General features: G+C 41.8%; 1 protein-coding gene across 4 annotated transcripts; it reads right to left on the bottom strand.

The window, feature by feature from the left end:
• Window positions 1-1236: 1236 nt before the first annotated feature.
• csf3r (colony stimulating factor 3 receptor (granulocyte)) lies at window positions 1237-12538 on the bottom strand. 4 transcript variants are annotated; one of them, XM_038977110.1, is made up of 17 exons: window positions 12410-12538; window positions 8913-9047; window positions 8479-8557; window positions 7790-8173; window positions 6788-6917; window positions 6294-6460; window positions 5874-6037; window positions 5527-5677; window positions 5155-5237; window positions 4833-5040; window positions 4119-4307; window positions 3680-3781; window positions 3157-3303; window positions 2603-2743; window positions 2315-2411; window positions 2145-2226; window positions 1237-1990 (listed from the first exon to the last, which is right to left on the bottom strand). In XM_038977110.1, exons 3-17 carry the CDS (start codon window positions 8543-8545, stop codon window positions 1487-1489), a joined length of 2616 nt encoding a protein of 871 aa, XP_038833038.1. In that variant the 5' UTR covers window positions 8546-8557; window positions 8913-9047; window positions 12410-12538; the 3' UTR covers window positions 1237-1486. The 4 variants fall into 4 exon arrangements, with proteins under 4 accessions (XP_038833038.1, XP_038833039.1, XP_038833040.1 ...); XM_038977111.1 differs by having other exon boundaries at window positions 12417-12533; XM_038977112.1 differs by lacking the exon at window positions 8913-9047 and having other exon boundaries at window positions 12410-12528.
• Window positions 12539-16280: the final 3742 nt, after the last annotated feature.

Genomic DNA, 16280 nt, shown 5'->3' with positions numbered 1-16280 from the left:
TGTTCCAAACATTTCAAATAACGTTCCTAATCCAGCCTAAGGTATCCTAAAACGTAAATAATCGATAAAATTTAAGACGGAATATACTGTGTTCAATACCGGACAAAAACAATGTGAAGCGCGTTCCAGTTCACACGCACCAAACAGTAGAGTCCACTTTGCTTGACACTTACAAAGAACAGCCCTACTTCTTCATATCTCAAAAGAAAAACATCAACCAATTTCTAAAGACTGTTGACATCTAGTGGAAGCCATAGGAACTGCAACCAGGTTCCTATTAAATTGGGCTTCCAATAGAAATCTAATTGAAAACACAGTGACATCAACAACAAAAAAATTCTGGATGGTTTGTCCTCGGGGTTTTGCCTGCCAAACCAGTTCTGTTATACTCACAGACATTATCTTAACAGTTTTAGAAACTTTAGAGTGTTTTCTATCCAAATCGACCAATTATATGCATATCCTAGCTTCTGGGCCTGAGTAACAGGCAGTTTACTTTGGGCAAGGCTTTTCATCCGGACTTGAAAATACTGCCCCCTATCCCTAAAGAAGTTTTAAGGTAGGGGGTGGGAGTGGGATGAAGAGATCGGTCCCACAGATCTCTACTGTACACCATAACAGTGAGGCCTTTAACGTTAGAGCTGTTTATTACTGTGTCAGTGTGAAAAGTAGATAATTAACTACGGAAACTGACAGATCAATAACGTTTCGTTGCCAAACTCACAAATAAAACTCACATTGCACTGAAAAAACTGCCTTCCCGACCGCTCAGAGGCATCCGCATGGTCCTAAAGCACACTATTGACGTTTTTTGTATCAACTGGCAAAGATAGAACTGGGGGGACAAAAAATTGAATTTCAGAATGTGGGGGGGACATGTCTCCCATGTCCCCAGTGAAAGTTGCGCCCCTGTGCATGGGAATACTATGGGAAAAGATTTCAAAATTAAAATCACTTGGAGATGATTTTCTGGTCTTTTTACAGTCTTATGTCCAACAATGATAATGCTAAAAAAAGAAATATAAAACAATATGATTTTTTTGCTCAGACAACTTGGGGGGTCAAATAAAACCAACCATGGCCCAAATTTGGCACACGTGCCGCTAGTTGGGGATCCCTGCCTTAGAAGCTTAGACATAAGGGAATGTACATGAAAACAGCATACAATAACTGTTCTGGACAATTTATTGGTGCCTCTGTATTAGCATTATAAATGACAATATGTTCAGAGTTGTATGTATTGATCAGACATTTATTTTATGCTTTACATCAGACCAGAAGAGACAAAATATTGATCAACATGAACACATATGAACTTCATTAATTACTCTTTTTCAATGCACTTTTTTGTAGCACTAACATTCACAAACTGGGCAATCATGTTGTCCCTGTCTTGAAAACATCATTGGTGTTGAACATGTATCTGCCATTCTGTGACATACATCTCACATATCTTGCATACATTTCAAAATCTCAATACCACTGATTATTCACTTTGAACATCATTCATTTCCAAAGCCCTAAGCAAGGGAAAGTCATCCCAAAGAATGCATATCTCTCCCCTTCCTGGGCCGTCATTCAGGCATTCTCTAAAGGAAACTTGCTCCCCAGATGTCCCACGGACGGGAACATTCTGGTACTCCTTTGGGCTAGAGGGCTCCTCGAGCTCCTCCTCCAGGAGTGGCTGTGTGGACTCTGAGCGCATGTAGGCATGGGATTGGCTTGGTGGCTGAATTGAGTATGGGCTATCAAAGACCACAGTGGCATACGGAACAGAGTGTTGGTGTGACCCTATGTAGCTAGGGCTGAGGTCATGGGGGGAGCCACATATGGACTCACCCGGGTCACTGGTGTCACTGCAGCGGCACCAGGGGTCATCGGTGATCTCGCCACCCCTCTTCTCGAGACCCTTCTTGGGCAGGTCCAGGAGGCTGAGATGGGAGAGATAGACCAGGCTGGATTCCTGCATGTCCTCAACAGGGGGAATATCCTTCAAAGAGAAAAATAAACATGTCTCTCCTTGGTCAAACCACAGAAACATGAAATAGAATAGATGCATAAATGCCTAAAAGATTAGTAACCCTTGTGTTTAGGGATTATCAACACACATTACATGGTTTGTCATGATAATCCTAATACTGCACCTGCATTGACTCCAATGTGGTCCACCTCTTGATGCTGCTGTTGGCAGGGTCGGGGATCTTGGGCCAAAAGCACATCTTCAACCTTCGGATAAGAACAGAAACGTGTATTGTTTTTAAATAGCACAAACACACAAGTATTTACTGACATGAAGTCAATGTTGAGTTCTCACCGTTCATGTGTTGAGAAGCAGACCAGAACTGAGATAATGATGAGCAATGACAGCCCACCACCAGAGGAAAGAACTATCAAGATGATAGCAAAGGCATCTGAAAATATATGTATTTAGATTTAGGACATATGTTTTAGACAATTTCCTGATACAGTATCTGACCTCACATAGGGTGGAGCGCCATGAGTCTGGCAAGCGAAACTAGTCCTCAAATAACACCGCACATTACTTTTATTTTAAAGCACTTCACTGATTGACTTTACTTTTTGACAAAATTCTAATACCAACCTATTGGTTCAGTTTTGAGTGTAACCTCTGATCCGTTCAGACTCCCGCCACCTGTGCTAACCATAATAAAGGCTTTGTATGAGGATGAACGGTCGAGCTCTCGTAGAACCACCCTCCTGTTTTCCAGCTCAGCAGTCACAACTGTAAAAGAGTGACACAGCAACTGCAGTATGAGTTTACATGTTCATTTATTTAACTAGGCAAGTCAGTTGGGAATAAATACTGGTAACACTTTATCTGGAAAGTCCATCTGTAGATGCTCCACTAACTATCTACTAACCCTAGCTCTAAACCTAATCTTAACCATTACCATTATCCTAACCCTAAACTTAACCCTTACCCTAACCCTTATTCTAAACCTAACCATAACCTTAGAAAGCAGTTGATCTTATGACCATCTGTAGAGCATCTAGACTATCCAAATACAGTGTGACCTAAATACTTGTTTACAATGACAGCCTGGCAAAATAAGGCTTTTGTATGAACTTTCAGTCATCTACAGTTGTATCATCAATGGTGAATCATCAACAGCATCACAATAAGCATCTTTCCACCTTTGGTGTTTCCCTGCTCATCCCAGTAGAAGATCTGGTAGCTCTGCACGATCCCATTCCTCTGGCATAGTGGAATCTCCTCCCAGGTAAGCTCAATACGAGAATGCAACGTCTCCCTCACCCTCAGATTTGGGGCGGCAGATGGGGCTGCCATAAACAACGGAGGACATTAAGGACTATATGGATTAAATGGCAATAAAAGTAGTGGTGATTACCATATCAATTATATAATGTCATAAACCTAATAGTGCTTTGATTTGTTGGTGTTGTCATGCTGACAAAGAGCTATAATGTAGGCGCTTGATATAAATAGAGTAGATTAAGCTTATAGTAATGGTGGTAGCAGTATGCGGAAGTGTAATTTGCTATATGTCTCCAATAGAGGGAAGCATTGTACCACCTTTCATCGGTATGTTTTGCAGCTAATTTGCACATTGACTCAAAGGAAGCCTGCCACACCTCCCTTGATCTTGTAAAGATCTTACAAAGTCCAAGGTATAAGGGTTTGTGTTTACCGACTCACCCTTTTGTCTAGAGTACGCCTCGACGGTCTGAGGAAGGCCAATCCCGTCCTTATACCTAGGATACACAGAGATCCCGTAGGGATTGTATGGCTCGATGCTCTCTGGAGACAAGGAGAAAGAGATAACAGTGGATCCAAGTTCATCAATTCATAGTATGTGGATAAATCCTGTAAAGAAAAAAAGTCTGCACAAATCAACTCAAACAACAAACTAGAGAACACACTCGCTCACAAGCTGATACCGTAGCTGCAATTCAATGAAAACGTTATTGTCCCTGCAGATAAATGAATTGTGCAGCCAGGAGAATTGTACATAAAAGACGTACATACATAGTCCTCCCACAAACTTCTAACACAGAACTAGAGACACATGACAGGTGAATGAAACCACATAGTGTGCATTATGAATGTATACCGTCATAACTGACATAAACCATACCTGATATTAGAGTGCTGGATTGATTCCTGTCAATGTGGTCAAACAAGACGTGGGCAGGGTCCATTTTCCACAATGGCCTCCACTCCACCACATAGCCTGTGACACTGGATGAATGTATGCTTGTCCACTGGACCAGTAGAGAGCTCTCATCATGAGGAAGGACAATGACGTCAGAGACTGCTGCCAGACCTGGAGACAGATAGAGATTTTTACCACACAATATGTCACAGGTAAGCTTAAACACCCATAGGTTGAGTCCCAAATGACATCATATTCCCTGTATAGTGCACATAGGACTCAAAAATAGTGCACTATATAGGGTGTTAGGGACACTGACATAACACACATACACTTCTGCTTATGTATATATTCTGATTTCTAAATTGACCCCTGGCCTAGATCAGAGGATTGCATAGGTGGATGAAATATGGTGACATTTCCACCCAGCCAATCAGAGGAAGCTATTACCATAATGCTGATATTTATGCAATCCTCTCAGATCTACAGGAGTGCCTACCATGTAGGGGATGATTTTGAATTCAGCAACAGGGATATTTCGTTCTTCACTCTAAACTGAAAGTGCTCTATCTTGAAAAATGTACTACTGACATACTATTTATTGGGATTTTATTAACAGTGGACTAATAAACAAAATGTTAAAAGTTTGAGTAATATATCCCTTTATACACATTCTAACTATTAATAAAGCTTTACCCCTGTGTTGAAACACTTCCACCTCCGTAGGGCTGGATGTCCCTGCAGCGTTCCCAGCGCTGAGGAACACTTTCCTTGTGCCCCTAGGAAGCTGGAAAACACAGTGGCTATCCAATGTGACGCACAACTGTCCCTTTTTCAGGGGTTGTCTCTGGCGCGAGACAACATAGGACAGGATCTTGCCATTGGCACGGAACTGCTTCGATGGCTACAAAAGGAAGAAAAGAGATGAATGAGGAAGGGCAAGTTGTGTGGACCACTATCACAGGAAACAAAGTTTGTGATGTGTCAAATTTGAATGTGTTCTGTGTGTCGTTCTCACCTTCCAAAACAAGTGTACACTGAGAGACTTTTGACTCTGCTCCCTAGATACCTTCATCCAAGAGTCGAGTCGTCCGGTGGGAGCTGAAAAGAAGCAGAAGTGTCCATTTTGAAACTTTGTTGTGAGGAGAAGCAAAGAATTCTTCCAGACTAGACAGGTGTAGGCTATACATTCACTTCCAAAGAGAATAGTGTTAGTCAATACATACATTCTACCAGACCTGTAAAAAGAGGGATAGAAAATGTAGGACATTTCATTAGCACAGAGTGAAAAGTAAGCCCAATGAATGGAGGAATAAGAAATAGATTAAAAGATTTGTACCATGGGAGTGATAAATGACATTACATTAAACAGAATTGATGCAGGACATACCCCTCTCAAGCGTGACTGCAGTATTGCTGTTACTCCATTCGCTCCATGGACTCTGTTGATACCTGACCCGTATCTGGATGTGGTACTCTGTCCCGTGGAGCAGACGACACACCTCCATGGGTCTCTGGCGTATCAAGCGTTGCACTGGGACCTAACACACATGCACGCGCACGCACACACAAACATACATGCACACGCAAACACACACACAAACACACAGTAATGTCATTATTTTTATGGCTACCTAGTACAGTTGGTATGATCATTTATTTTTCATGTTTAATCAAAATAATTTTTGTTCAAACGGTTGCAGTATGTGGACACTTAGGAAATGGACATTCTCTTACTGGTTCTTCACTCCACTGCTTGCTGTTTGCTGTTTTCAGCCGCACCTCCAAGGTCACAGTGGTCACCCACGCTTGCTGTTCAGAGAGACCCCAGCTGAGCCTTAGGCAGCCATACCTGTTTGGCTCTGATTGGACCTTCATAACTTTTGGAGGGTCAAACTTGGCTGCAATATGAGAGTTATATTAGAACTCCTATGATGTGAATAGCTTAATCTCAATACCATGCCACAAAGTACTTGTGCATAAGGTTCTGTGTTTTAGGTTTAAAGAATACAGTGAGCTTCAGAATAACTATCTTTTTACAGTGTCTGTATTAGTACAGCTTCAGAGTCACAAGTGACACCAAGTCGGTGTGACTGAGGTTGTCCTAATATGGACACCATATTCTGTAAATCACGGCCCAAATCACTACTTCCTTACCTGACTCCATCGGCTCCAGAAGCAAAGGTGTTGAGGTGGCTTGACCCAAGGCGTTCACCGCCTTGACATATATTTCTATCTCTGAGAAGAGAACAAAGCCGGTCCGTGGTATCTTGTAGTGATGTACCCCTGGCGGCAGCATGTACGTGTTGCTCTCTGGTAAGTCCCTGTTAAGATGAAGAAATAATACAACTTCTTGAGCAAATCACAGTTACGCATCTTCCCCTTTAAGTTCTTTGGATAACCTCCACACCTATGCATAGTGATATTAGTAGGTTGCCACAGAAAGCATTGTGGAAGTAACATCTAAACTGGTTCTCTTTGGATAACCCCCACACATATGCAGGCATTTATATTACAGTGGCCCTGAGAGGCAGAGTAGCTAGATTATCCAAGAAAAAATAGCATCGTAATTACAATATACATTTACATTTGACATGTAAATCTAAAAATACAACAGATGCACTTGTTCTCCACCAATAGCCACTTGTTACCTGATCTCAGTGTAGAGAGTGTACTGTGTGGGCAGGTGGGTGTCCTGTCCTGGGTCCCATTGGCATGAGAGGGTTTCCGGTTTGGTCAGGTTAGTCAGGCAGCTAAGGTTCTGTGGTGCTGGGGGTGGAACTATGAAAATAACAATTATTGGGGTGAGCAACAGTGTAAAAGTTAGTTAGCGCTCAACCCTCAGAGCCTGGGAGATTCCTGCCTTTCTAGGGAGTTTTTCCTAGCCACCATGCTTCTACATCTTTCTTGCATGCTGTTTGGGGTTTTAGACTAGGTTTCTGTATAACGACTTTGTAACATCTGCTGATGTAAAAAGAGCTTTGTAATTACATTTGATTTGATTTTGGAACAGAAAATGATCACATCTTCAGAACTGCATTACTGAACTGTTCATTATCAGTTCAGGTTTTTATTCTTTATCTGAGGTAAAACGTATGTTGAAAACATGTAAAGGTAGACTCAGCGATATGAAGTAGACGCAGAAAGTAAACAGCATAGTGGGTCAATTTTTCTCAATGGCTAGGAGAGTTGAAGCACGAGGCTCAACTTCACAGCTGTTTCGGTCGTGTGGCTACACGCTGTGACAGCGTGAGGCGAACCCGTGCACATGCACAGACACTGTGCCTGACTGTGTGAGAGCGAAGTCCACCTTTTAAAAACATTGGAATGAATTCTTATTTTATGCTCAGATTTCTCAGAACTGCTCCTTGAAATGAAAGTACAGCATGTTCAATACTAGATGTTGGACATGAGGGAAACCAGGGAGGTGTAGCACTACAAGACAAACCTGCATTTTTTCATTCAAACATTTAAAAAAATAAAGAAATGCCATTCTTTACCATGGTCCCATCTGTAATATTTTTATGTGGGGTAAGGGATATCCCTTACTATGAATGATAATGGAACTATGGTAGACTATACATATAGCACACCACTGAACAGGCATAAACAAAACAAAGAAAGAAACAAAGAAAGAAAAAAACATCTCTCACATCCAGCTCTTATCTCCACTGCTCCTACGATCTGGCACGGGAAGGTGTGGAGGACACAGCACGTGAGATATCCCTTGGTGTCCGTGAAGCTAGGTATAAACACTGTTGAGTTCCAGCCACTCTGATTGGCCACCGAATATAAAACGGTGGAGATCCAGCCACTTTCATTGGCCGCTGCAGAGGTTCTACCACTCTCATTGCTGGCTGCAGCACTGCTGGGAATAAGGCGTTGGTTGAGGTGCCAGACAATGTGGTTGAGGTGCCAGACTGCCCCCTTTATGAGTGGGCAGTCATCTCTGATGATGCAAGAGGCAGTCACCGGTGACCCCAAGGCCACCACAGGGGTGGAAGTGTGTACCCGCACAGATGGAGACGTGTGAACCTCTGTCAGGAATGGAAAGAGAGCCAAGAGCAGATCAATGCATCAGCAACATTGAGGGAGAAGGTAGAAAAGGGTCTCTTTAAGCCACCAAATAAAATGCTTATTGTGAGAGAGCTCCATATTTCTTACCTACTGTATATTTGCATGTCTCAGTGAAACTCAAATTACACTGATCACTTCAAGATTTGCAATTCAAAACAACATTTTTAAGACAATGGGATGTGAAGTGTCTATTCTATTGTCTGTGCTACTGCTGGCAAGGTGATGCCATTTAGAGAAGGTTATTTATTACAAAGACAGCACTCACCATCTTTCGTTCCGTTCACAAATGCCAGCAGCAGCGTGGCAAACATTGTTATCCAGGCTGATGCCATGGTGATACAAACCTGTGAGAGGGGAAGATGTGAAATTAGTGATTTTGAAGAAGAATGGGTGAAAGTACATTGCATTCAATGGAATCAAAACAACATTTGAAATTCCAGAGCTCTTACTGATGGAAAACAGTGTATAAATTGTAATGGAAATGATAATGACTATATTTTTTCTAACCTGTCTACCACTCTCATTGCCTGCTGCAGGACTGCTGGGAATAAGGCGTTGTTTGACACTACAAGGTATTGTTTGACACTACAAGCTGACATGAGTGAAGATGCATCATCCACAACTGACACACGGAAATTACGAGGAAAAAAAAGATTAGACAGCTGTCTATGACAAACAAAAAAACACTGGGATACTCACAATTCCTCAGTCATAGGAAATTTGTTAATGACTTAAAGACTGATTCTAAAGTCTAAAGATCAGAGTGCGCCAATCACCAATGGCAAGATGGCCATCAGCCGATTCACTCAGGTCATGCTTGTGTCTCTATATGCTCTGTGAGGAAAAAAGAGAGGTCGGTTATTTCCTCTCTGTCATGTGGGACTGTCCCCTTCAGGTACACTGCCGCAAAACATTATGCAATGCAAAATGAAATTTGAGTGCTTCTTATTGGACAAGATCAGCTTGTCTCTCTTCTTTTTCTTCCGTTTGGTGCCTAATGAATATGACTCTTGTTTTTACAACCCCTGTGTTATCTCCATGCTGAGAAGGCACATACTGGTGACAGGCAACTGAAAACCACATCCTTGTGAAACCTCTTGTGAAATGTAACTAGGCCCTCAGGGCTAAGATGGAGGATGGCATGCCCAATGAGAGTGTGTGTTCGGAATTAGATTATAGCTTGTTTGAGGGTGTTGACATGTACATCCTTGATTTTTCTCTCTCTCTCTCTCTCTCGTTCTCTCTCGTTCTCTCTCGTTCTCTCTCGTTCTCTCTCGTTCTCTCTCTTGCTCTCTCTTGCTCTCTCTTGCTCTCTCTTGCTCTCTCTTGCTCTCTCTTGCTCTCTCTCTGGTTACAAACCTCGCAAACCTGCCTGCCTCTTTGCCAGTGGACCAAGGCCTTTCAGTTTCTTATTTATTTATTTTTGTTACTTTCACCCCCTTTTCTCCTCAATTTTGTGGTATCCAATTGGTAGTTACAGTCTTGTACTATCGCTGCAACTCCCGTACGAACTCGGGAGAGGCGAAGGTTGAGAGCCGTGTGTCCTCTGAAACACAACCAAGCCACATTGCTTCTTGACACAATGCCCACGTAACCCAGAAGCCAGCCGCACCAATGTGTCGGATGAAACACTGTGCACCTGGCGACCGTGTCAGCATGCACTGCGCCCGGCCCGCCACAGGAGTCGCTAGTGAGTGATGTGACAAGGACATCCCTGCCGGCCCAACCCTCCCTTAACCCGGTCGCGGCCGGCTGCGACAAAGCCTGGACTCAAACCCAGAATCTCTAGTGGCACAGCTAGCACTCAAAATGCCATGCTCTGCAGTTTCTGAACAGTTGCCAAATAATGTATCACTTAATATTTAAAATCACTGAAATAGGAAAATAACTGAGAAAATGACATCCTTGTGAAACGTCTTGTCACCCTCTGGCAATGGACCAATCACAACCTTGCCCCCATTACTGTTATTTGGCTAGAATACATATGCCAACTAGGTGAAATGTAACTAGGCCCTCATGGCTAAGATGGAGAATGCCATGACCAATGAGAGTGTATGTTGGGAATTAGATTATTGTTCGTTTGAGGACGGTGACATGTACATCCTTGAGATCTCCCTCTCTCCCTTTCTCCCTCTCCCTTCCTCCCTCTCTCAAACCTGCCTGTCTCTCTGCCAGTCTACCAAGGCTCTGCAGGTTTTGAAACGTTGACAAATTATTTATCACTTAATATTAAAAATCACTGAATTAGGGAAATAACTGCGATAGACCAGTGGAAATTGAAATGTGTTTCTGAATTTGGTTACCATTCAGCGGTCTGAAAATCAAGTAATAAATTGGCTGTAGATAATCTGAAAAACATTTAAATTAATAGAATGACAGTAAAACAGTTATGCCATGTGTTTGCTGAGTAGTTAGATGAAATTCATTACAGTTGTGTTTATTTTCCACTTTGATGACACATTTTCTGTACTGCTAACATTAACTTCCAGTCATTTTTGCTCGTATTGCTGGTCCCATTGTATTGATTTTTCCGCAATTATGCAAAGAGTTATGGGATATTAGAATCCTCTTGTCCTAACCTGTATATTTTTGACCTAGAGTAGGGGACGGAAAAGACGTCTGCTTTCCAAATGGCACCCTATTCCCAACATTTGGGACGCAACCTATGTAGTGGATGCGTGATGCGAGGCCATTGAAGTCTTCTTCTATTTACTGCTTATCAGCTGTCTACATAAAGGCCTCCACTTCGCTCTTCCTCCTATGCAGAGTTTCGCCTTATTATTATTGCAGGGAGCTAATTGCCTATGGCTCCTAAATGTCCCTTGCTGCCTTGAGAGAGAGAAAGTGACAGAGAGATAGACTGACAGACAGAGCGTGTCAGGAGAGAGAGCGAGAGAGTGACAGAGAGAGACGGACAGAAAAAAAGTTATTACATTTGGAGTGATTAATTTTGTCACCGGCTAGCATGTCGCTCTCTAGCGTCATTATTTAGTATGCTTGTGAACGCAAATGAGAATGCCAATTTCCTGTTTTCGATTAAAGGAAAGCAGGGTTATGATATATTTTCCTTCTATGGGCTAACTTATCAGTGTAATACAAATATGTCAGGATGGTCAATAAACAAGCCTAATTTATGTAAAATGTTTGAGTACCTTTAGATGCCAGGTCTACAGGCATTCCATGGAATGGTTGGATTTTATAATGTAATTTACAAGTATGGAGTGGACTTTTTTGCCCAAAAAGGTTGTTCCCCAAACTACCTATAATGGCACATTATTCTCACAAAGTATGTTATTGTTTCAGAGAGATTGACACCCTTTGTTGTGTAACGGATGTGTTGCAAAGATAAAATATTTCAACATGTTCTATACCTTGTTCCTCTGTCTCCCCTTAAACGTGTTCTTCTCTTAAGCCATTGTGGTAAATGTTACAACAGTCCCTCTTTCTCGATTAGGCAATATCCTCTAACAGGCTGACAAAGTTAAAGCTATGACTATTTCTCCTTTTGTTTCTCTTTCTCCGCAAAGCTTCAAATGTACTTTTAGTTAATTTGGTGAACATATCATAGATATGTACAAATCACTATTTGACAATCTGCCCTTTAATTATTTTCGATTAGAGGTATCTTCTTTGCTGGAAGGTGACCTGAGACACTAGACCTCTCAATGACTAATAATTTGTCATAAAAACAACAGAGCAGAAAGAGGAAAACAATCTCTTTCACATCCTCTTTTGCGTATACTGACAGCACATAAACATCTTATACCTATCCAAGAATGAGAGATATACTCTGTTTCTTCCATTAATATTCCAAAAGAGTATAAGTAGTATGAGTGCAGATAGTGATCAGCTAGTAGTGATGCCAAAATTGTTGTATAATTGTCACATTAAAACTGAAAAGGTCATGATGTCAGGTCTGATTCAAAACATTTCAAGTTAGATACATGTACTGATGATATGTCACTAAATCCTATTAAATTACCAATAAGTAAATCATTTGACATATCCACACAGTTGAACAGGGAGATTAAATGTCCTAGTCTGAGCTTCTCACTCACTCACTCACCCACCAATAACAGATATTGTGTTTTATTCCCCCCCCCCCTCTCCTCTGTTAGATTCAAGTGAATCCGAAGGTTTGGTAGGTAGCATGATTCAGAGATAAAGAACATCAATTAGAGAGCAACACCACTCACCACTCACCACACAGCCTCAGCACCCAGAAAGACTTCCATAAGACACTGGTGTAGACAGGATCAGATGGAACAGAGTGGCGAAATGGAGCTCAGGTTCCAGGGCCACTTGAGTTGAACAGCCAGCCACATCCTTATTTTGAATTCACCATATACAGGAAAGATAACATGACGTGGGGTGGTGGGCCACATAACAGGAGAGATAGGGAAGTCAAGTTAAACGCCTTGAGATAGATTAATGAGTCATCTTGGAAACCCAGAAGAAAAATCTCACGTGATGGAGTCAGATGCTCGATGTTATGTGCATTTGTCCACAAGAGATTAATAAATTAGTCAAACTATTTGAAATTTAGATTATTATATTTTAAGTTTGAGTATTTAGAATTTTCACAGGTGTCAATTGTCACAGCCTTCTTCAAAGAAAGGCACGCTAATCCAACTCTTGTGGAGGACAAATTTGACATTTGGGAGCTGTAAAGTAAATGAAAGACTGTCAAATTGATATAATTGATTATTATGTTATCTTATAAGGGCACAAGGCGAGACCCAGATGCAGACACAGGAGGCAGATGGTAAGAGTCTTTGAAGTTTATTAAATCCAAAAAGAGGTAGGCAAAAGAATGGTCGTGTACAGGCAAAAGCTCAAAACCAGTTGCGGGTGCAGGAGGTACCGAAGGGCAGACAGGCTTGAGGTCAGGGCAAGCAGAATGGTCAGGCAGGTGGGAATGGAGTCCAGAAAATAGGCAAGGGTCAAAACTGGGAGGACAAGCAAGAAGAGCATAGAAACGGGGTACGGGAAAACACACTGGTTGACTTGAAAACATACAAGACAAACTGGCACAGCGAGACAGGAAACACAGGGATAAATACACCAGGGAAAATAAGTGACACCTGGAGGGGGTGGAGACAATCACAAGGACAGGTGAAACAGATTAGCGTGTGGCATCTACAGATACCATGCATTACTTGAGAATGGTTTTGGTTTGAGCTCTTTCATAGAACATTCTGTAAAATGTAGGCATATAAAGCACCTCTTAAAGCTTTCTCTGAAGGCTACCATTTTGGGTTCCATGCAGTCTTTTTGAAGAAATGATTGAGGTGTGATCGAGTGTTCTGAAAAGATATGTTGTGCGTGCTCCAAGCATCATATTGAACCCGTCTTCCTTCCTAAGCCAAAGGTGATTGTTTTCCGTTGCGTATTCAAATTGCAATACTACTGTATGTGCTTAATTAAAAGAAGTAGTGACTGAGAACAGAATCGTCCCTGGCCTTTCTAACACACCAGCCCATTTTCTTCCCCCTTGAGGCCCCCATTATTAGTCAAATAATGATCATTTAGAAAAAAATAACAGGTTAGACAGGCCTAACAATGGACCAGCTTAAAAGCAGTGGCTGACTGTTTTCACTCTCATTTTTTTTTGTCAGATAGGTTGTTTATCTCTGTTTTTGGTTAGCTTTTGTGAACTCATTCATTAACAAGTCAAGTACCTGTGAAAGCACAGTTGCAGTGGTTGTTAGATCTATCCAGTGGAAATAACTGCCATTTCCTGTTATCTACTTCTTACAAGCAAACCCTTATAAATGGCAGCCAAAAATCTATTCAGAGCTCTTTCAATGGAAATACATGTCCACACCCACACACACATGCCGGGGCAGGCGGGAGAAGGTGAGATTAGATGGGAGCATTCTAGTCAATTTTATTTGTATTATTTTATTTAACCTTTATTTAACCAATGATCTTTTGTAGAAAACATATCAATACACTCATAACAACATAAACATTACGAAAAACTTATATTCAAACAAATAAGCCTCACGTATAAAAATAGCAATTCACTTTTATCTTTATCAAATTTGACACTCTCATTGCCCCCCATATAATAACTCCTCACTTGGTCTTCTTAACGCTACAGTTAAAGCCTCCTCCCGCATGCCTCCGGAGTCAATCCTGTCGCTTTGCCTCTTCCTCTCTGGTATGGCCTGGTAAAAGGCTGCTATATTTGCTCCCAAAGAGAAACATCTGAAGACAAATAGGAATGAGGTATTAGAACTTTTGACTGGCCATTAAAGCTCCTCCTCTTCGTCACATTAAGACAATATTTTTCATAAAGAAACATGGCTTCAGATTCCAGTAATATTGTACAGAACACCAATATCTCAACCCTGATAGAAACCTAAACATTTTGAAATCTGTTCATATGCAAAGTTTTACTGCAAACAAAAAACACACATTTTCATAAATAACTATTTAGCAAATACGTTAAAATGGAACTTATAGTGCATGAGACTATGTTGCACATCTACAGTTCCCTTATCTAGGAACAACAGAGTTCAACATGACCTCCTGTTCTTGAGTTTCCTCCATTTGAAGCTCTATACACCACTGTCTTCTCCAATGTGTAGTGGCCCCTCTCTGTCTGTCTAACCTTTTGTTGCTTTGCTAATGGAAACAGCTATTAAATATGATTGTAAACTGTGCCTTGACCCTCAAGGGCACTCGGAGCCAGTCGCCGTGTCACGTTTATTAGCTTATTAAGTTGTCAAATGATTTTGTGTCGGAGGCCTCGGTTTCAAACATAGAGGCTCACCCACTCAACTTTTCATCTAACTACCATATCCCTGCTCTCCCACTCTCCTGCGTCCTCACAAACCATAATGAAACCTAACTGTTAATCAGAGGGCGCCAGAGAGAGAATTGCAGGAATGCATAACCAAGTCATTGGGTGAAAATCAACAGAGAAAAGAGAAGTAGACACTGATTAAAAATGCATTAACTGATTATCGTGCAGTTGACATATTTTGCCTGATCATTTTCTTTAATCGGCGTTAATGAACGGCGTGCTCTCAATCTACTGGGTGTTACATGTTACATCTCAGTGAAATGAGCTCGGGGCCCCGAGTGAACCCGGACTGAGGATGAACCGTCCTCGCTTGATTGGGAATCCTGTGTATGTACTCTATTTTACTGCTCACTGATTGTCTCTCCCCTTTAGCTTCTTACGCAAGTTAACAGAGACTCACCCAAAATTAGACATTGCAAGGTAAATATTCGGCACCGTATCTTTTCCAGGACCCTTTTCTGGTGAAATACACAGAGTGTACAAAACATCCCTGTGGAATGCTTTCAACACCTTGTAGAGTTCATGCCCTGATGAACTGAGGCTGTTCTGAGGGCAGAAGGGGGTCCAACTCAATATGAGGACAGTGTTCCTAATGTTTTGTACACTCAGTGTATATTGGTAATAGATACTTGTCAAAGCACTTATTGCAATGGGTAATGAACCCATAATGTATTCAAGATAAACCCATACACATTTGAAGCTCCCCTCATGGATTTACCTATACATTTTTACTATACAACATCTACAATATGTGATTCACTTGTTTGACATCAACACATAGTTTGTCCCCCCGACCCCTGCTGCTTGGCTGGTATAGTGTTTTTGAACTGGAAATAGTTAGAGGAAATAGGACTGTGGCTGCATGCACTTCATAGCTGTCTCTGAGAAGCTTGGGGATAGAAATGGGGAGGGTGAGAGAGAGGGAGGGAGGGTCAGACAGGCTCAGACTCACGCTCCTGCTCCTTACATGCACCCAATCCACTCCTATCTAGTACCTGTCAAACGCTGGCCGCAAAATGGAATTGACTATTGATTTCCCTCTTACCACAGGTCAGTGGCACTGGCAGCCTAGTGGGCTCACAGAGAGAGGCTGCTGTGGGAGGGAGGACAAGAGGAGGAGAGAGGGGACGAGGGAGGTAGGGAGTGAGGGATGGATGGGGGGATAGAGGGAATAACCACAGTCTTATTAACCACACTGTGCCTCCTGGGATTGTGTGTTAAGAAGATAATTACGTTTGAAGAGGTGTTTGAGG

This window comes from Salvelinus namaycush, chromosome 37 (genome assembly GCF_016432855.1).
Source record: "Salvelinus namaycush isolate Seneca chromosome 37, SaNama_1.0, whole genome shotgun sequence".
Classification (NCBI taxonomy): Eukaryota; Metazoa; Chordata; class Actinopteri; order Salmoniformes; family Salmonidae; genus Salvelinus; species Salvelinus namaycush.
The sequence above is the reverse complement of the archived record's forward strand: the minus strand, read 5'-3'. Positions and strand labels throughout refer to the sequence as shown.

What these genes read in the sequence shown, in the direction of transcription:
- csf3r (XM_038977110.1), bottom strand. Translation starts at nt 8,545, where the DNA reads ATGGCATCAGCCTGGATAACAATGTTTGCCACGCTGCTGCTGGCATTT. An exon ending in AGCAGTGGAGTGAAGAACCA is followed by an intron (nt 5,678 to 5,873) that starts GTAAGAGAATGT and finishes CATGTGTGTTAG; the next exon opens with GTCCCAGTGCAACGCTTGAT. An exon ending in TGCTTCTCAACACATGAACG is followed by an intron (nt 2,227 to 2,314) that starts GTGAGAACTCAA and finishes TCTTATCCGAAG; the next exon opens with GTTGAAGATGTGCTTTTGGC.